At 42.6% G+C, this 22,294-nt stretch overlaps 1 protein-coding gene and 1 long non-coding RNA gene across 4 annotated transcripts in view; one reads left to right on the top strand and one right to left on the bottom strand.

Annotated features, from left to right (window-relative positions):
* The window catches only part of VIPR2 (vasoactive intestinal peptide receptor 2), an 88,150-nt gene extending 73,651 nt beyond the window's left edge, over window positions 1-14,499 (bottom strand). Inside the window, exons 1-2 of one of the 3 annotated variants that reach the window (XM_073334537.1) lie at window positions 14,301-14,499; window positions 7,813-7,915 (exon numbers count right to left, since the gene is read on the bottom strand). In XM_073334537.1, coding sequence (XP_073190638.1) covers window positions 7,813-7,915; window positions 14,301-14,351 — 154 coding nt within the window. In that variant the 5' untranslated portion in view covers window positions 14,352-14,499. Of the gene's footprint in view, window positions 1-7,812; window positions 7,916-11,559; window positions 11,601-13,542; window positions 13,864-14,300 lie in introns of those variants that run through there. The other 2 variants (XM_073334536.1, XM_073334538.1) reach the window with 2 other exon arrangements.
* Window positions 1-22,294, top strand: part of LOC140907779 (uncharacterized) — a 238,375-nt gene that overhangs the window by 128,291 nt on the left and 87,790 nt on the right. The window lies entirely within an intron of this gene.

Here is a 22,294-nt window from a genome sequence, read left to right as displayed (position 1 = left end):
ATTTCTTTAAAGAAGTAAAAGGAGCAGGTTGGGGTGGTGGCTCCCTAAAGCGATCTGCTGTCTAGAAACCACTAGATGGCACTTAACAATTGGATTATAGCAGAGAGTGCCAATTCAAACAAAGTCTTAAAGAACTCTGGGAGGAGGGGTGTTTAATACTTTTAGTAAAGGACTTGTGTACAATAAACAAGATAAAATGAAAGACATCTGAAAATGAGCCAATAGGTTGTCAGCTAGGCCATGGTTTGTTTTTAAAGTTTGGGAAGCAGTCAGATTTTGTACTTGATTTCCACTCACATGGTAATCAGACCATACATTGAAGAGGCCTCAGTGCCTATGGGCAATGTTTTTCCAGTCCAAGGCTCTGAATGCAATACTATGCAGTATAGCATTCATGGCAGTTTTCAAACATACGGACAGAAATTCTTTCTGCATCTTTTTATATGTAAATGAGAATGAAAGGAAAAGAAAGAAGGGCAAAGAAATTACAGGCTTAGGAACAAAGCAAGTTTAGAGTAAGCTCACTTAATGCTAATGACAAGAAGGTGACCACAGCCATAATAGCCAAAAAATCAATATTGAAGAGCCCATTCAGCAACACTACAGTGCATACAGTTCATAAACTAGTGAACTCCCAAATCAGATGTGTGCATACCACCAGAATGCCCATCTCAGAAGTATAGACACAGTTCTGGCAGGCATTTTAATGCCAAGGTGAGTGAATCATGTAACAAGCTGTAACATTTCTTACCTCAGCATAGAGCACACTATTGGTGCATAACAGATAATAAGAATGAGAATTTACCTACAGCTGAGCAGTGCTCAAAAAGGTGCAAAGTTATTTCCAGCTTTCCTGAACCTTTTTAGTCTGATCCTTACAACCAAAAGCCTTAACAAAAGCGAAGGGACAAATATATAACCAAAGATAGGAAATGCTTTTTGAGAAAGTAAGATCTGACCCATGCATCTGAATGATCCCTAAATATACCTCTATGGTATGTGTGTTCTGAATTGACACCTCAAAGAGATTTTACATGTTGCTCAGTTAGAAGGATGATGCTAGATTCTATAAAGGAATCAGTTAGGAACAAGAGTCAAAACCCCTCCCTCCTTTTCCAGCATAATTTAAACATAACTAGTCATGCATTTCTATTGACCTGCTTTTCTTCATGGCTATAGGCTGATGTCACATCCTCTTTTTTTCTACTAAAACTGCTCACTTATTGTTGCTCTTTCTTAATGACCTTTATGATCTGAGGTTTAGAGCAAGGCTGATGATGAGAGTTTCTTAATGTAGGAAGGCATTTCAGAGGACTTTTCATTTTCATTCCACCCTTCTTATATTACCACATTTACCTTAAATGCCGGTGAAAAAATGCCCCAGCAGTCTATTGTTTGAACTGTATATATGAAGTAAACTATTACAGAAGAAGAGGGCATAAAACAGGACTTTGGAAGTAGGAAAATCACAAGGAAGACAATGATAAAAATATAGCACAAGCCCCCTCCCAGATATAAAGGTGTCTGCACCCTTCAGCAGTCAAGGTCACAACTGATTAAGTCCTGGAAAATTCTAGCTCTGTTATAGAGGAGCACTTTCTTAGAGCTCCCTTTGAAAGTACTGGGGCCATATTGTGCTATTTGGTGTTAAGTGGAAATGTGATCAGTGGAAAAACCTGCTTAAAAATGGATAATGCAAGAGGTTTCCAACTGCTAATTTTCCATCAGTCAGCTTTCAGTTTAAGACTAAATTTCCCAAGATGCCTTTCACTTAAGTCTCATTTCCCACCAAAATCAGATGCAAGCCTCTTGAAAGGGTCCTATTTCGGATGTCCTATTCTGCCCTCAAACAACCATGCACAGCTCCCACAAAAGCTCTTACATATCGTGATGATGGGCAGAGCACGAGGAAGAAAACAGAATAAGACTAGCAGTGAATTAAGCCTCATAAAGAGACAAACTTTCTTGCCAGGTGAGTATACTCAGACCCACAATGATTAAATATTTTAAAAAAATGTTTAAAAATATTTTAAAAACACCTACAAGGTTTAGTGTGTGGTTTCCACAGCTGGAGAAAATACAGTTTGAATTATGCTCAAGCATAACTGCTTGTACACCTTTGTACTTCCCAGCCATATTAGATCCATTGTCATAGGCTTGACCAATGCAGCCTTGACAATCTAACTTAAAAACTTTTAGAATTGCTAGTACTCAAGCAGCAATTTCTCTTCCAGTTTTTCTCATGAAATTATCAAACAAAATAAACCTTTCTTCAACTGAAAATTTTGAGCTGTCTACAATCTTAACATATTGAACAATCATAGTAGTCTGTTCCTTGTGAGGACAATCTGGCGTGGCATCAACAATAATTGAAAAATACTTGGCATTTCAAATTTCACCAAGACTTGTTGTTTGTACGAATGACACACATAGCTCAATAAACTTGTTTTGTATGCATGTGGAGAGATAATGGACTTGCATGTGCTTTTGACTCTCTTGTGATTCTCAAACACGTTTAACATGCTCTGATAAAAGTGGGTCATATTTGCTGAGGAGCTCAACTATGCCTAGGAAGTTTCCATTTGCACGATCACCAGTACATTGACTGGAACCAAAGAAAGCCAATCCCCACTCAGAAAGAAAAAGGATGACATTCAGGAGGCGCTTAAGAAGTTTTTTCCAGTTATTAGCTTTTGTAGAGAGTTCAATCAAGAGTAAATTCTCAACTGAACTTTCAGCTGATGCTGCCCTACTGCCTGATTTCCATGAAACATAGTTTTCTTTGTGTGACGTAGAACTCTCATGTGATGGTATTCGGTCTTTCAACTTTCTCCAACCTCTGTTGATGCTCCATCCTGACTGATCAGAGAGAACTGATGCATTTACAGCACTTTTGTTCAAAATGTAGCAGAGTGCACAGTACAGAGATTGTTTTTCCGTACTCCAGCATAACCAGTCTTTTGTGTAGGTCTCACCATTTGGAAGAGTTTTTGTCAGCAGACGAGTAGGGAAAGCATGTATATCAGCATCTCATGGAATTTTACTTGGAATTTCAACACAACTAATTTGAAGAAAAGATTGCATTTAGGCAGCATTGCTCTTGCCACTAATTCCAATGTCAGTCACAGTCTGACCTGTAGTACTCATGACTTACTCTTGCTGTGTAAGATCTACATCTTCCTGTTGTTGCTGAGTTTTTTGTTCATACACAGGCTCTTCTGCTGTATCTGTTACTGTTGGCACATCTCCTTCTTGACTACTGTCCTCAAGTTCAAGTATTGGCACTGAAATATCACCTGTTGCAGTTGTGGAGTTTTCATTATCTGTAGCATCATTTGCTGGTTAAGGTGTGTTTTCCAGTGGTTTGAGAAATGAAGTTATTGGCTTTGAGCTCTTAGCTGCTGTTATTCACAGTTGAAATATTCTGCTGTAAATAAGTAGCTTATCTACACTTGAAATTTTCTACTGTAAACATGTATACAAATGCTGAAAAGACTTAAAACGAAGGAATACTAATTAAGAACACAACATGAAACAGTCAGACAGGTTATTATCCTTATCACTGAATCAAAACTCAAGCATTCAAAGTATAATATAACAGGCTGAGCTGAAGACAAAGGGATGACATATATATATATATATATATATATAGTAAACACAGACACGGATACAGAGGGATAATGTTAAAAATTTAAAATGTGTGTCCTCACAAAACTCACTATACAAGATCATCCTCACAAATTTTCACCTTGAATCTGGGCCTATAGACTACAAAAGCCTATGATGATGGCCAAGCTACCAAGCTAGAGTTCAACCAACCAACCAGTCACCTCTTTTAGCTACCATATGAAGATAATAATGAGGAATTCTCATACATAAATAATTCTTTAGTCAACTAGACATAAAACTATAAAGACACTAAAATGTAAGACTTCTCTACCTTTCAACATGCACTTGATCCAGCACCAGCCACTAGTAGTGGTTTGTCACTTCCACCCTGGGCCCCAACCACCCTAAGGATGGCCCTGGCCCTGGGGCCTGGAATTTCAGGCCTGCACGGGATCCTTGTTATTTGCATAAACTGTGGATTTGTTCAAAGGTAGCATTTATAGAATTTATACAGTGTTCGACTAAGAGAGGGCATGGTCCACAATATTGATTTGTTGATCCATGAAGACCACAGGATCTTCCTGGACTCCACAACCAAAGATTATGGGTATAACGCAAAAATTACTGGCAGGTGCTTTGTATGGCCTGTGTTATGCAGGCGGTCAGACTAGATAATTGTAATGGTCCTTTCTGACCTACCAAAAACAAAATCATGACTCTATATTTCTTCTCCCTTTCACTGTTGATACACTTCCAGGCAAAAGGAGAGGCTGCCTCTCCCAGAGGGAATGAAGGCCTACCCTAAGCAATCTCATCACTTGTATGGCAATCAGATTCTGGAGAATTGTGCCCAGGGACTCGGGGATCAATCCTATGCCCATTCATGTCAGTGGAAAAATTCCCACTGACTTCAGTAGTGCAGGGCTCAGTGAGTTTTTATTCCCCAAGTGGGAGTGAGTTCTTCCATTGCTGACTAAATTTCAGTCAACGGGGATAGGCGGTGTTGTTGGAGCCATGTCAGTCCCAGGATATTAGAGACAAGGTGGGTGAAGTAATAACTTTTATTGGACCAGCTTGTCTCTCTCACCAACAGAAGTTGGTCCAATAAAAGATATTATCTCACCCACCATGCCAGTCAATGGAGAAGAATTTTAACATTATTATGACCTTGGTGTGACAGGTAGCAGATACCAAGGTCAGTCAGAAAGACGAAGCAAGGGCCATGTAGCCAGCCCTCCTGTTCAAAATAAGAAAAATATTTTTATTAATTTATTTTAATTAAATAAACTTTAGAAGTTTGATTCAAATTTAAGGCAAAGGCTTCAGGCAGTTTGTATTTTAACAAAGCCGACTAGCCCATCTCTAATTAAAACCATTTGAATACATTAAGTATTTACTGTTAAGTAAATTGCAATAATTGGTGTGTCTGTGTGTTGCCTTCCTGTTTATTGCTTCCTGTACCTGTTTGTTTCTCGGCTTCTGATTCCTGAACTTTGCATGTGTGCGTGCGCATAGCATTGGGGGTGTGAACTTACTCAGGGCCTGCTGCTATATGCCTGCCATTTGGACTGTTACGTTTTGTTCATACTGTTGCTGACTTAACTTGTTCATGGTTATTACATGTTTTGATTAACAACCTGCATTGCTTCAATTTCCTGGTGTTTTGGGATTGCTGTTATGGAGTGCATCAGAGCGTAACACAAATGTAGTTCATTAACAAATCAAGGATTTATTTCAGTGAGGGAGCATCATTGTGAAGGGTATGTATGTCTGAGTATAGAAGATTCCTTAAACTAGGATATTTTGCTCATGAACAGAGACAGTTTATTGGTGCATCAAGGACACACATATAACAAATATTTCTAGATATGCAAGGGAGTATTATTAGCCTAGAGTGCCATTTGGCCAGTTTCTTGGTAGAAGTTATCTTTAATATCAGATGTAGACATAAATTATCCAAGGGTGTTAAGCATACACCCAGTAAATTGGTTTCGTTCCCCTGGATGTATTCTCCAGCTTAGCACTTAATTACATATGCAAGTCCTTCTTCTATCGCTGGGTCCCCTCTGCCCCGCTGCACTGAATCAGTACTGTCAGAAGTACTGCTTCCTTACAAGGCATGAGAAGAAGCATGCAGAGTCCTTTTGGGAAACCACCACTGTAAAATAGTAGGAGTATTGGAAGAACCTGTTGAAAGGAAACCCTGCAGAAAAGTCAAAGCATCACGTTAGCATTTCCTCTCCAAAAGCCAATGGCAGCTGAAATTCACAGCAGGGATCTCCTCCTTGGACCAGCCCAGCAACAATGAACAGCACATGCGGACTTGGAAGTGAACTGAGCTGGGATTTTTAAATAGCTCATAGTGAATTTATTAATGTAAGATTAATTATTTAAGCAGGCCTAGTAATCATTTCACCATTTGGCTACGCACTAGTATTTTTCATGTAACAGGTTTCTTCCTTTAACACTTATTTCCATAAAACAATTTCACCATGAATACGGAATCTAGGAGTAGATGAATGGTTTCAGTGGGAATTTTCTTGGAACACATATCCATGACCATGAGAGTCACTGTTATTACAACTGCACTTCTTCTAATGCCTGAGCCAGATTAATCAAAAGGAGAAATGATAGAAAAATATATTGCTTTTGACTGTGTTACTGCAGGAAATGCATATTTGAATATGTACTCTAGGGGTCACACACTGAAATCTAAGAGACCTCCAGGGGATCATGAAATAGGAGTCACGGTAAAGGGATATTGCTGACACCTGGTAGCTTGGCAAGTTTTGTGGCATTGAATCCCAAAGACATTACACAGGGCAGAAGAAACTCATTACACACCACATGGCTCAATCAGAGGGAAATCCCCATACCATTATGGGAGATGTAGTCCTCGAGGGAGCACAGTCCATAAGAGGGAATTAGGGCCTCAGCCACAATTCCACAAGGCCATGTGCTGATAGTGAAATGCAGTTTCATGTTTTGTTGAACTGATTCAAAATGAAATGCATTGTATCAGATAAAAAATGAAATATTTCAATTCAGAATATTTAATTTCAATTTTCTCAACTGAAAATAAAAAAAATTCCACATGAAAATTTTTGATTTTGTGGAAACTGCAAAATTCCTAGCCAGCTCTAGAAATTAACTTTTTGCCACAAAGTAATAGCTCTTTTCCCTCTCCGAGCCTCCCTGGAGCCCACTGTCTTCTAAACTCCTAAATTCATCTCAAGCATCATGATCGGAATTGTGGATAGGCTGTCTGTTCAAAAAAGAGATTTTTATGGCAGCACGTTTCCCTTTTCATCAATAGAGGGAGTAGAGAGCTCTTTCCCTTCTGGAGCTTCTGGCCATAGGCCATTATACAAATATAATATAACACTAATAATTTTAATGAAAATATAAATATAATAAACATATTCTTCCAGCTGAGGAACACCTTACCTAAAATGACAATAAATTTTTTTTTAAACAAAGTTCTTACTCAGGGCTTCCCTTCTAGGTCCATGCTACAATCTGCTTTTCCTTTGCATCACTAGATTATTTATTGTTTTCACACTGAAAACACCAGGGTATATTTCTTACCTTCATACTGAAAAGTATGTTTGCTCTGTGAACTGGTGACCTTGTCAGAGGCCCCTACTTGCAAGGGAAATATCATACATTTTTATTTGTTTTCTGATTATCTTACCTTCCACTCACATTACAACTGCAGAGAAAATCCCTTAAAAGCTTAAAACAGAAGAAAAAAAATGGAACTGGTCTCCTCCTCACGAAATCTAATTATAGGTCACTTTCTTTCTCCTCTCTCCTCCACCTAGGTACAGTAAGCTGCATGTGTATATTTTAAACATTATTGTACCCAGAACATTGGGGTGGTGGTGTTTCTTTTAATAAAACTGTATGGTCCAAGTGCACCTGTGGCATAGCTCCATAGATTTCAACGGAGATACATCAAGGATGAATTCGATCCTGTATCTGAATTGCCTTGTGCATCAGAACATTAATTAGGTCTCTCATCCTTAGTTTTTACTTTCAATACGAAGTCAGCATGAATTATCCAATTCATAAAAAGTACAGTCACAGCACAAATAAATTCTGAAAATGTAATTTTAACTGTCAAAGAAGTTAATCAGTGCTGATGAATAAGGATTTTTTCTTTGCAAGCTGTCTGTGCATTGCAGCACATCTTTTTCTTACCTTTAAACGCCACTCTTTTGACACTCTTTAGAAGTTCCATACATCTTATTTCCTCCTTATGAATCTCCAGCTGAAATCTGCATTCTGGGTGGATGCCATTCACCTGTTTAAAATGAACAAACAGGCCTGGGTCTTAAAGTATTTTAATGAAAATATTCCATGATGGATGCAACTACCAATCAAAGAATCCACAATTTTTATTTGTTATTTTAAGCCCTTAAGCGTGTACTAGGTGCAGTCCTTTCTCAAAGTCTATGCATTTTGGCTTTTCAAAATGAAACATTAAAATAATGCTCTTCCATAAAAAGGAGTCCTCCTCAACTCCTTTCTGAAGCATTCCAAAACCAATAGTGTCATTTACAAAAAGAGTCCTTGACATCATAAATAGTGTATTTACCAACATTCTTCTGAGTAACTTCCCACCTCACCCCAATAGAAAGACAGTGTGTCAATCTGTACTCCAATATAACATCCTTAACTGGGAGACAAGTACATTTTTGATTTTTAAAAGAAAACTGCTTCATTTTTGAATTTGCTTTGGGTTTGGGTCACAATACTTCATTACAGATTCTTTGATTTAAGCAAGTAGTATGCAGTGGGAAACTCATTTTAAAACAGAGCTGCGTTGTTTTCATTATTTATCCTTTGCTTATAGTACTGCCCACAATATACCAGGCATTTTCAAGACAGTCAAGAAGGGAGGGTCCCTACCCATGAGCACAGACAGTTAGGTAGACTGAGGCTAGAGGAAGGGGAACAACAAATAGAGATTTTTTTTTATTCAAGTCAACAAGATTCACGACAGGCAGCACAGTAGCAGAACTGGAGGAATGAACTTTAGAAGCTCACACGATGCAGAGGAGAGTCAGCATGGAACAGGTGACTGTAAATTAACAAGCAGGAGGGTAAGGGTGGAAATGTTGGCAGAGTTGAGGGCGTAGGGACAACAGAAAATATTTAGGAATAATAATACATTTTAGTCTTTAGGAATATAGCAGTGAGATTAAGCAAATGAAACAAAATTATAAGGCAGTAAGACTTTGCTGAACTGTTCAATCAGCTGCACATTTTATAATTCACACACAAAGTGATGGTCTCTCTCTCCCCTCATCAGCAAAGATTTAATAATAGAGTCCTGTAATGAGGTCTAATTTACAAAACACCATTACTTTTACTATGAAGTATTATAAATAAGTGAGAGCCAGGATGGTCTTGGCTTTAAGGCAGTGGAGTAAGTCAGGAGATCTAGGTTCAAGTCCTTGTTGCGCTGCAGATTTCCTGTTTGACCTTGGGCAAGTCAATTAAAACCAGATGTTCAAGAGTCAGAGCATTGGATGTTCTATTCAATCTGGCCATACCATCACAGTGGAAGTTCATGAGTGTTAAGCACTTCTGAAAACTTGGCCCTTGTTCTTTGAGCACCTCATAGGCTTTGTCTACACAGCAATGTAAGCCTAGGGTTAGTGGGACTCGAGTCTGCTGACCCATGTCACAAAACCCTGGGCTTGAGCATCTACACTGCATTTTAACCCTAGGTTAAGGATTTTCTGACCCATACTGGAACCTAGAGCTCTGGCGTCCACACTGCAGTGCAAAGACCCAAGTCAAAGTAACCCTATCCCAGAGTGCCTTCCTCCCCCACAGTGTTGACACTCTAGCCCTATCAATATGTTGCACTGTGGGAAAACTCTCATGCCCATGTGCACCTGTTCTGAGGATAATTAGGACATCAGACTCTAGGGCTGTCAAACTATTAAAAGAAAACTGCGATTCTTAATTTTTTATATAATGGGATGTTCAGTGAAGGTGTTTTTGTTTGGTTGTTTTTTTATCTATTTATTTTTGTCTGTTTGTTTTGAAGTTTGACATAAAATGTAGGTTTCAGAGGAAAAACAGAGACACACCCCAGTCTGGCTGCTTCCGGCTGCAGAGCAATGAAGCGCATCCCCTGGGGTTGGGGCGCTCCAGCACGCTCAGAAATCTCTTATCCCTGCCCCTGCCGCACCCTGGGAGGCAGGGATAAGGGATCTCCAGGAGGCTGTGGGGAAGTTTTGGGGCCTGTTCCCACTCACCACCCTTTCAGTGCATTCTGCCAGGGCACCTCTGCACACACAGCCCCATGGTAGGTGGGGAAGAGGGACGGAGAGTGGAGTGGGGACCAAGTGGCTGCCCTGCATGGAGGGGGAGGAGCCAGCATCCTGGGGGTCTTTCTCCCCCAGCCATGCTGAGCCAGTAGCTCTGCCACTCCCCCTCACTGCAAGGCAGCTGCTTAGTTCCTGCTCCGCACTCTGGCCTTTGCTCCCAGGCCCGCCTTGCCCTCCCTGGGGCTGTGTGTGCAAGAATGTCTGGGTGGTATGTACCAAAATCCGGCTGTATTCTTGTGACCAGCTGTCTTTGCAAAAATCTTCTTCTGATCAGTCTTCTTTGAAAACCCTGCAGGCTCTCTGATAGTGTGCTTGCAGACCGGTGTTCAGCAGAAAATGGGTTAACACTGACCTGAGCGGCTGCCTTTGTGAACAGGTTTGGCTTCTGTTTGCAATAGCATGCAACAGACTGGACCACAGATTGTCCACTTAGGGAGGACTAAGGAAGTTCCCCCAAGGAACTTGGATACATCCGGAGGACTTCCAGGACCCAAATCAAGCCTGGGCTGTGTGCATACAGGAAAGCAATAGGGCTCGAACTCAAAGTCCCAGTTTAACATGGGCTCGGACCCTCAGCCCTGCAGGACCTTGGACCCTAGGTCTGAGTCCCAAGTTAACACAATTGGTATGCGGATACAAGGGTTAGACTTGAGCCCAGCCCGAGCCTGGGCTTACATTGCTGTGTAGACTACCCTTTAAGGCCAGAAGGGACCACCATGATCATTTAGTCTGATCTCCTGCACATTGCAGGCCACAGAACCTCGCCACACAGTCCTGTAATAGACCCCCTAACCTCTGGCTGAGTTAGTGGAGTCCTCAAATCATGATTCAGAGACTCCAAGTTACAGAAAATCCACCATCTACACGTGTTTAAACCTCCAAGTCCCCGTGCTCTATGCTACAGAGGAAGGTGAAAAACCTCCAGTGTCTCTGCCAATTTGACCTGGTGGAAAATTCCTTCCCAACCCCAAATATGGTGATCAGTTAGACCCTGAGCATGTGGGCAAGACTCACCCACCAGGCACCTGGGAAAGAATTCTCTGCAGTAATTCAGAGCCCTCTCCATCTAGTGTCCTATCACCAGCCATTGGAGATATTTGCTGCTAGCAGTCGCAGATCGGCTACATGCCATGGTAGGCAGTTTCATCATACCATCCCCTCCATAAACGTACCAAACTCAGTCTTGAAGCCCGTTAGGATTTTTGCCCCCACTACTCCCCTTGGAAGGCTGTTCTAGAACTTCATTCCTCTGATGGTTAGAAACCTTTGTCTAATTTCAAGATAAACTTATTGACAGTCAGTTTATAGCTATTTGTTCTTGTATCAACATTGGTGTTTAATTTAAATAACTCCTCCTGCTTCCTAGTATTTATCCCTCTGATGTATTTATAAAGAGAAATCATATCTCCCCTCAACTTCTTTTGGTTAGGCTAAACTAGCAAAGGTCTCTTTGCAGAAGGTAGGTTTTCCTGATCATCTTAGTAGCCCTTCCCTGCACCTGTTCTGGTTTGAATTCATCTGTCTTAAATATGGGAGATCAGAATTGCACATGGGATTCCAGATGAGCTCTCACCAGTGCCTTTATAATGGTACTAATACTTACCTGTCTCTACTGGAAATACCTCGCCTGATGCATCCTTGGACTGCATTAGCCTCAGTTTCCCATCTGTAAAATGGAAATATTACTTCCTTTCTCCCACCTTTCCTCTATATTTTCTATTAAAATCATAAGCTCTTCAGATCAGGCACTGTCTCTTACTCTGTATTTGCACAGTGCCAAGCACTATGGAGCCCTGATATACGTTAGGGTTTCTAAGTCTAATAATAAATAAAATAATAATAATAATAAAAACCTGCAAGTATTATTATTTTATTATTACTAATTATCTGCAATTTAGTAGCACTCAGATCCCCAATCAGGATTGGGGCCCTAATGTGCTAGGTGATGTATAAACCACTAGGAAGATACAGTCCCTGCCCCAATAGCCAAGAAACTGTCAAAATAAATGAAGTGTATTTTGTGATGTGTTATCCTGTTTTATAATGTGTTGATTTTCCACAACTGATGTGTTGAAAAAAATCAGTAATCTGCAATATGCTTCCTACTCCTTATTATTTATTATTAGTGCTAGTGTGAATTGCAAATAATTTACTGGAGAACCACTAATGCAGAGTGTAAATCATACTGTAAACATTTTGGCAAAGAAACTTATGAAAAAACAACTTCAATCACAGGATTGAAAGGATTCCACAAACTGAGATTTAATAGAGATGGTTACTCCTTTGAGAAAATACAATTATGTAGTACCTAAAGACTATAACTAATGCAATACTTTCTCAAATGTCCACTGCATGTCAGATATGTAATAACATCCATTTTCTAATACAGGAACCAGTTTAATTCAGATTTCAGAGTGGTAGCCGTGTTAGTCTGTATTCGCAAAAAGAAAAGGAGTACTTGTGGCACCTTAGAGACTAACAAATTTATTTGAGCATAAGCTTTCGTGGACTAAAACCCACTTCATCGGATGCATGCAGTGGAAAATACAGTATAAATTTGTTAGTCTCTAAGGTGCCACAAGTACTCCTTGTTCTTTTTTTTAAATTCAGATCTACTTTATCAGAGTTAAAAAGTTTAGTGCCCAATCCTGTGCAGTACTGTTGCTTGGTCTTTTAGGCTCTCTTTCCCCCTGTTCTACCAAAGAATGGTTTACATAAGTAGTCAATATAGACCTGTGTTGTGATACACACCTAGCTGGACTGCTATAGTTTAGTGTCTGTCAGCATTCCCATTAATAAATCAATTTTTCAGGCACCTGAGATACAATAATTTTACCACAAAAATTTACTTCTAGCAGCCATTTTACATTTACCATCAGTATGACTTATCAAGATTGGTGCACAATAGACTGTGTTTTTAAATTTACAATGCAGAGAAGGTAACTGTTCTCTGTTGTCAGATGCTTTTGTGTGTCTCCATTTAAGCCATGAAGTAGTTAATAAAACAGTCAATAAACAACATAATTTTGATTCAATTAAAACTAGGAAGGTTTTACAGCAACTAATTTCATAAGGATTTTTAATGAAATTATTATTACATGCACAGTACAGAAGTTAGTTAAACATCATTTTTTCAGCTAGACCATAATAGATCAACACACTCCAGTGAGTAAAACTCTTTAGCCATAAATAATAACCACTTCCTAACTGTCCTCTGCCAATACTCTAAGAACGTCTCAAACCGCTGCTGGGACCATTTCCCGTTTTCATTTGAATCAAAAAAAGAAAATAAAAATACATACAAATAATATAAAGTGCCAAATTATGCTCCCATTATATTGGTGTAAATAAAGGATAACTCCGTTTAAATACATTACATTATTCTGGATTTACTTTGGTGCAAATGAGAGCAGACTTTGACTCTGGGGCTTATTGAAACCCACAAGGGGAAGAGTGTTCAGATTACTACTGGTTTTCACTACTCCACTGCGCTAGATATTGCAGCACATAAATCCCAAATGTCACTCACTGCCGTCTCTCCCTTGGTGTGCACAAACCGGCCCGCTGAAGATAAAAGGCTAGTGACCTTGACGAGTAAATACTCCAGCGGTGTAATTAATGCAGCATCAGCCCGATGATGGATCACTCTACATTTGGCCCCACGCCACATGTTCGCTAAGAGCTCGAGTCTCCTTCTCTGGAGTTAAGTGGGAGCAGGATCGGGACCCAGGTCTGTTTAATTTAACTACTGAGTGGGTTAAGTCATTTGCTTCTCAGTGAATAGCTTGGACGTTGTCAGGAGGCACCCAAGCAAAGGGCTGCTGTAACGCCTGCCCCGGGGTGCACCTGGCTGGGATGGGCACAGCCCGCTCGATTATCACGGCGTTTACACTGGGCTCACACAGCCCGATCCTGTAAAAGCGGGCGAGCCCCTTCACTGCACGAACCAGCGATGCCACACGCCTGCTCCTTTCAAGCTGAACCCAGGCTCTTGTTCCCCGCAAGTCGGGGGGGGGGGTACAAGAGCCCCCCGCTCGCCCCCAGCAGCAGTTTGCCCGGCAGAGCCTGGGGTCCGCCCGCGCGGGTCACAGAGGACTCGCACCGCACCGCCTGGCGCGCGGGGAGCCCCCCGGGGACACGCGCGGCGCTGCGGGCTGACTCTCCGCACGGGGATTGCGGGGCGAGGTCTCACTCCGGCCCCGCCGCAGCAGCCCCCCGCCGGGGAGCCCGGCTGCAGCAGCCTCCCTTTGCCGCTGGCAGGGCAGAGCCGCGCTGTGCCCTGAACCGGGCTCCTCTGCCCGCAGCCAGGAGCCCCGGGCGCCCGGAGGCGAGCGGCGGACTTACCGGCCCCACGCTGCAGCAGGCGGCGAGGAGAAGGAGCAGCAGCTTCCTCATCCCGAGGGCGCCCCGCGAAGCAGCACAGCGCGAGAGCGCTCCCGAGCCAGACACATAGGGTCCGCGGGAGAGCCGCCCGCAGGCCCGGGACCGAGCCTCCCGCACACGTGGGCAGCCGGCACCTGCCCCGGCTGCTGCCCCTCAGCCAGGCACTTCCCAGGTCCCGTCCGCTTGCTCCTGCGCGGCCAACTTCCAGCCCAGACTGACACCACCTGCCTGCCCCGCTGCTGCTCCGGGCGGCTCCGCCTCTAGGCTCTGGCTGGCTTCCCGCCTTCCCTCTCCGCCTCTGCCCGCCGCTTCCTTCCCTAGGAGGAGCAAGGTACCTGCCTCTATGGGGGGCATGGGCAACTACCTCCCCCGACAGCTCTGGCCACCTATGGGGGAGCATGGGCAACCCTCTGGCCCCAGAGAGCCCTGGGCTGCCTATGGGGGGCATGGGCAACACCCTTGCTTCCACAGAGCCCTGGGCCACCTATGGGGGGGGGGGGCACAGAACCATAGAAATGTAGGACTGGAAGGGACCTCAATAAGACATCTAGTCCAGTCCCCTGCTCTCAAGGCAGGACTAGGTAATTACTAGACCATTCCTGAAAGGTGTTTGTCAGCCTGTTCTTAAAAACCTTCACTGCTGGAGATTCCATAACATCTCTAGCTTAGGAAGTTTTTCCTAAGGTCCAATCTAAACCTCCCTTGCTGCAATTTAAACCCATTGCTTCTTGCCCTATCCTCAGAGGTTAAGAACAACAATTTTTTCACCCCTCCCTCCCGGTAAATAACCTTTTATGTACTTGAAAACTGTCAAGTCCACCCTCAATCTTCTCTTCTCCAGACTAAACAAACCCAATGTTTTCAATCTTTCCTCATAGGTCATGTTTTCTAGACCTTTAATTATTTTTGTTGCTTTTCTCTGGACTTTCTCCATTTGTCCACATCTTTATGAAATGTGGTGCCCAGAACTGGACACAATACTACAGCTGAGGCCTTACCAGGGTGAAAGAATTACTTCTCCTGTCTCGCTTACTACATTCCTGCTGATACATCCAGAATGATGTTTACTTTTTTTGCAACAGTGTTACACTGTTGACTCATATTTAGCTTGTGATCCACTATAACCTCCAGATCCCTTTCCACAGTACTCCTTCCTAGGCAGTCATTTCTCATTTTGTAGTGTGCAATTGATGGTTCCTTTAAGTGGAGTACTTTGCATCTGTCCTTATTGAATTTCAGCCCTTTACTTCTGAACACTTTTTCCAGATCATTTTGAATGTTAATCCTATCCTCCAACACTTGCAACTCCTCCCAGCTTTGCATCATCTGCAAACTTGATAAGTGTACTCTCTATGCCATTATCTAAATCATTGATGAAGATATTGAACAGAACTGGACTCTGGACTGATACCTGCAGGACCCCACTCAATATGGCCTTCCAGCTTGACTATGAACCACTGATAACAACTCTCTGTGAACATTTTTCCAGCCTGTTACGCACCCATCTTATATTAGCTCCATCTAGATTGTATTTCCCTAGTTTGTTTATGAGAAGGTCATGCAAGACAGTATCAAAACCCTTACTAAAGTCAAGATATACCACGTCTACCTTCCCCCCCGCCCCATTCAGAAGGTTTGTTATCCTCCGCGAGTCCTGCGCCACTGCTGGGATGCATGGGTGTGACATGATCCCTGGGGTACAACCTGGAAGGGTGGGACAGCTGTGTTCCCTGCGCTTTAGCCTGGGCTGTCGCTCAGAAAGCGATGCCAATGAGAAGCAGCAACCCCCCTCCAGGTGCTGTGATCACTCAGCCATCATCATGTGGAGCCCCACACCCAGCTGCATTACATGTATGCTCACTGAGCTACTCATGAATCATACACAGAGAGGCACCAGCCAATCACCCCAGCCTTGCACCCCAGCAATATAGCATCTTATACTGCTCAAGACTCCCTTGGGCAGTGCAAGCTCATTATTAGCTTGGCACTCCAATAAAAGGGTAGTGGACGTGCAACAGCTCTTGTTAACCTGAGCTGAGATTCCCCAACCACTTCAACCAAAACCCCAGTGTTTTAGGTAAAATATAAAACAGATTTATTGACTATGGAAAGATAAGATTTTAAGTGATTATAAGTAGCAGGCATAGAGATCTAAATTGGTTACCCTAAGAAATAAAAACAGAAACACAATCTAAATTCTAACTTCAACAGACTAAGCAAGATTTGAATCAAGCAGTCTCTCACCCTAATAGACGTTACAGGCAGCTCACAGTTCCAGACTGTACCCTGGGGATCCCATCACAATGAGCAATCCCCTTTCTTTCCAGGGGTCTGTGCAGAGCCATCCCGAGGAATTCTGGGGCCCTAAGCAATGCCCCCATGGGGCAGATGTGTGTGGGGCCCCAGGCCTCTGCTGGGGGGGAGCGGGTGGGCTGGCCCCAGGCCTCCGCGAGGGGGGGAGGGGTTGGCTTGGAGGGCAAGGAGGAACCACCCCCCAGCACTCACCGGCAGCACGGCTGAGGCTGGGTTGCTGCACTCCTGCTGCCAGTGAGTGCAGGCCCAGCCTGGCTGCAGAGCTCAGGGGAGTGGGGGAGGAGCAGGGGCAGGGCTGGGCCTGTACTCACCGGCAGCGGGAGTGCAGCAGCCACCGGTGAGTGCTGGGGGGGCAGGGATGGAGCGGGGTGGAGCAGGGGTGGAGGCCTGGGGAAGAGCCGGAGCAGGGGCTGGAGCAGCACGCAGCTGCACAGGGAACCAGGAAATTTGGTGCCCCAAATTTCCTGGTGCCCTATGCAGCTGCGTGCTTTGTGTATGGGTAAGGACGGTCCTGGGTCTGTGCTGCTACTGTGGTGAATGGGTTGCCTTCCCTCCCTCCATCGTAAGCAATCTAGGGAAACTCATAAAGCAAACTAGGGAAATGTGGTCTAGAGGAAATTACTATAAGGTGATTTCACATCTGGTTGAAAAGAGTAGTTACCAATGGTTCACTGTCTGACTGGAAGGATTTGTCAAGGAGGGTCTTGCAGGGGTTAGTCCAGGGTTCGGTACTAATCAATATTTTCATTAATAACTTGGATAATGGAGTTGTAGCCCAGTGGGCTAGCTTACCTGTATTATATTCATTGCTTTGTTATTTTGCTTTATTAGATTTAGTAGTAATGCAAGGAACCTACAGGCTTTTATCCTGTAAGATTTGGCTTTAGTAGATACTGTGAGGCTTGAGGCCTATAATCTTTGGTATGGATAAACTTAAGTAACTCGTAAGTTATAGGGAACTAAAAGGAGCATGCAAGGGGGAACTTTGTCCAGAATGCTGACATCAGCCACCCATAGAACACAGCTGACACCAGCACAAAACATAACTGACACCAGCATCCGGAAAGTTCCGGACAGGACCTCCGACCGCAAAGCTGCCATGACAGCAAATTGACATATATGCTAATAGGGTAACATCATACATATACTAACCTATAGAAAATGGACCCCTTGAGGGGAGGAAATACAAATAAGGACCTCTATTGAATATGCATTGGTCATGGCAGCATCAGCGTAACCTACTATAAAAGTAACATCCCAGGTTGGAGAAATTTAGCCTTGGGAGGGGCCAGAATGATGGCCACTGGGGAAGATGAGGACGATGATGGTGATGAGAAAGATAATGGTTAAGTATGAAAGATAAGGGTGTAAGTATGGATGTCCAAATGTAGTTTCTGTATTATCTCTATCTACTTTGTTAAGTTTAAGTGTGTGTTTTATCTTTGCTAAATTATTAATAAATCATATATTTATATATTGAGAGAGTTTCTATAGTGTGAGTGTTATACCTGTGCACATCGGGGATCCCAAATTATATGATAACTTTATAATAATCTTACTGGGCCTGATCTTGTGACAAGAACCTGTTAATCCTCAAGTTACAGTTTTATTTACCCAACTTTGGGTCAGGCTACAGAGTGGAGAGTATGCAGATGACACCAAGATGGGAGAATTTGCTAGCACTTTGGGGAAAGGAACTGGATAAATTGGAGAATCGATCTGAAATGAACAAAATGAAATTTGATAAAGACAACTGCAAAGTACTACAGTTAGAAAGGAAAAATCAAATGCACAAATACAAAATGGGGAATAACTGGCCCAGGCAGTAGTATTGCTGAAAGGAAGCTGAGGGTTATAGTGGATCACAAATTGAATTTGAATCAACAATGTGATACAGTTGCAAAAAAGGCTAATACTATTCTGGGGTGTATTAACAGGAATGACATATGTAAGACACAGGGGGTACTAGTTCTGCTCTACTTGGCACTGATGAGGCTTCAATTGGAGTATTGTGTTCACTAAGGACAAACCTACATGACAAAATTAAGATTACGTCAATCAAAGTTATGTTGACGTTCAGCCGCCACAGTAATTGAATCAGTTTTACATGTCTACACTTGTGTTGGGAGTGTGTTTCCTCACCAGGAGGCCTTGCACCGATTTAACTGCCAGTGTGGGGTATTGTGGGACAGTTTCTGAAAGGCAGCAACAGTCATTGTAAGCAACAGAGTGTCTACACTGACACCGTGTCAACCTAACTACATCGACTTACGTGCTCAACCAGGGCAAACCGCAAAGAATGGGGCAGACGATCTCCAAAACTGGGGGTTATTCTAATAATTGAAGTCACCAAGCCAGCAACTTACCAGTTATGCAGAAGCCAAAAACACAGCTCCCTTAAAGCAATCCAGCTCTGGGCTCCCACCCAGACAGCCAAGTCAAATATGGTGAGGATTGCTTAAAATCTAGTTCACCATATATAAAATTCTACCAATCCTAAGGGATCAGACACACACTCACCAGGTGAACGAATATTTCCGATCTTAACGAAATACATGCTTACAACCAATTCTTATTAATTAAACTAAGATTTATTTAAAAAGAAAGAGAGATACTGTGGTTAAAATATCATTATAAATGCAGATATGAATAAAGTTCTTGAGTCAGTTTCATAGTAGAGATGGTGAGCTGCTGATTTGTAGAAAGTTTTTCCAGAATCAGTTCCATAGATTATAATCCAATAGGCAGTCCATGTGCAGAGTCTTTTTAAATTCTTCTATGAGAAATAGCAGGGTAATCCAGACTGGAGCTGGAGACCTGTCTTGCGACTCAAGCTTCCCTTGACCAAGCTTAAGCAGATCTGAGATGTAAAAAGGATCAGGTCCCATGTTCTTTTATAGCTCTCTGGCAGGTTACAATAGCCTCTTGGGGCAGGTCACAGGAGGTATGCCTTGGACAAAGAACAGGTAATATACATTGTGGCAATACAAACTTGCATTTCAAACACTCTGGCCTATCTAACATGGCTTTGATAACTATCTACAAGAAACGGCCCTGTTTACCATTTCAATACTTCTCTAATATGTTCTTAAAGGTTGATCTGGGTCACGTTAGCCTGCTGGTTGCTTAACCCTTTCTGACTCAGTGTCACACCTCTATACCCCTATCCCATCACCACTGATGTCTGTCCTACATGAATTGGTGGTCTCAGTCCAGTTCCTAGTGTATAGGTGTCTATATTACAAAATCACTCTTCCCCCAAATTGCACCTCTGTTAGACGTATCATTAGAGAAGCAACGGACTGGGCCAGATTTGGGGCTGACAATTTGAGCCAGGCCTGAGGATCTTGACTTGCCTTGATCTACATATAAAACTTATTGAGCTGTCATGAGATGCCATTGATTCTGACCCAAAAAATCTAGAATACCTATTAGTAAAGAGAAGTGGATGTTGTACTTTGGCTTTTGGTTGCAAGTTGGAAAGTAGAATAAATCATAAACCTCTTTTTGCTATTACTGTGCTGTAATTATGTGTTATGAATTAGTAACTAACTCAGACACTTCTCCTTGCTAATCTGGAGAAGTGTCTGAGTTAGTTACACAAAACTATTTCTCAAACAGTGCTATAGATTTGGAGACAATCAACCATAGACAAGTGATGGGCTAAAAAGGACAGCCTCTCTCTTTTTTGGAGAATGGGGAGGGTTGCACGGGAAGATTTTCTTTGTATTCAGCTTGCTCACAAAGTTGCACTAGACAGACACAGATGGCCCTGCAATGTAAATATTAAAAATAATTAATAATACAGCTGCTCAGATGTTGAGCAAATAAGAGAGAGGGGTGTGGTAAGAAAAGCAACTAACAGGAGGGTGTAAGAAGGAATAAATTAAGGTATCATAACCTTTGCTACAACCTGATCCAGTGCTCCTCTGAATAGACACCAGTCTATTATGAGTGGACCCACATGCTGGGTCCCATGTGCTTCTAAGCCAACTGGATCCAGATAGCATCTAATCACTGTTGCTAGCTCTGGGACTCTAGAGTGCACTCCCAGGCTCAAACCTCTTGTCTGAACCCTCGTGTCATTGAAGATTCTGCAGTCCAGCCTCTTTAGTCCTGGAAACCAGTGCCTCAGACCTCCTAGGCACCTAGTTGCTTACACATGCTCCCGCAGAGTTCCACCTGTAACAAGATCCAGAAACCCCAAGGGGAGAAAAGAAGAGTTAATGCACCCAAAATGTGCAACTAAACAAACTGATTGCAAATTGTATTCTTGTTCTATAGAAATATATTAAGTAAGATCATTTATGAAAGCTTGTAAAGTTCTGAACTTGATGGTCATTATGAGATATCTGTACAGACTGTGGTTATGAATCTATGTATTTGTACAAAACCAGCTTCAGGTAACAATGCATTGCCCTGCCCAGGAAGAGACAGTGCTGGACCATTAGAGTTAATGGAAAGACATTGAGACATTAAGTCAAAAGGAAATACTTCCAATTTGAATAAACATGAGTCACCATGGTCTGAGAGGAAATAAAAGGAAAAAGCCTTTTTAAAGGATGCTTGGAACTGAGGGGTTTTTATCCAGAATGGAGAGACAACCTTGAGCGGGGAGATTGCCAGGACTGGAGGAGATGTTCGTGTCACCCTAAAAGAAGTAACTAGGCTAGCTAATACTTGTAGGCATGCTACTGGTCTCAGGGAATTGAACCATAGCTGTGCAGCATTAAGGCACCTCAAGGTTAGAAAGCAGGCAGTGACAGAACCCCTTACTGCTCAGGGTAGACCCCAAAACAGCACAGTGGCATAATCGCTGCAAGAGTTTCCAATAACAGCAAACTGAGGTGCACACTCCAAATACTTGCTAAACCGACCCTAACAAATTCAAAAGGGAAGGAACAAAGTGCAAGCTTACAGTTTGTTATTTTATTTGCTTCATCTCCTGAACCCAAAATAAACCAAAGAAACAGCAGAATGAATAAGAGTCATTAGACAAAATGAATAAAAAACAGCTTGGGATTTATGTTTGAAATACGATGTCCTATAAGGGGAAATCAAGGGAGGATCTGAAAACGTTGCTCATTCAATATTTTGAGAAGCAGAAGGAGACTGCAGTGGGAAAACTAGCCAGCCCTTAAACTGCTGCAGGTGGCGGTTGCTCAGGTAGAGCTGGCCAAATTGCAGCTTCTCAGGGAACAGGAGGAACACAAACACCATGACAGATGGCAGAGCTGAGAATCCAAGAGATGGTAGAAGAAACTGAATCACAAGAAAGAAAAGCAACAGTGGAAGCGGAAGCTCCCCTGTGGCTCATGGAGGCGATCCAGGCAGCCAAGGCCAAAGATGAGGCAGAGGAGCAAGCCCACCAATGATGGATTGAGGTGATTAAAGAAGAAGAGAGAGCACACGAGTGGCAAATGGATGCACAGGAAATGCAACTCTGAATACTGAAGCAACAAATAGGTATTCCCCACTCCAAGGGTAATTCCCTCCAGGACTCTACCAGCTGGGACAGGCGGGGAAAACTTTCAAAGACTCAGACTCGATAGAAGAATATTTGCTTTTGAAAGAATATGCCAGGCCATTGGCATCTCAAAGGACAAACAAATGTCTGTACTGGTCCCCAGAATTTTCAAGTA

The sequence above is a fragment of the Lepidochelys kempii genome, chromosome 2 (genome assembly GCF_965140265.1).
Source record: "Lepidochelys kempii isolate rLepKem1 chromosome 2, rLepKem1.hap2, whole genome shotgun sequence".
NCBI classification, from domain to species: Eukaryota; Metazoa; Chordata; order Testudines; family Cheloniidae; genus Lepidochelys; species Lepidochelys kempii.
Note: the sequence above shows the minus strand (reverse complement) of the source record. Positions and strands in the feature narration are given on the sequence as shown.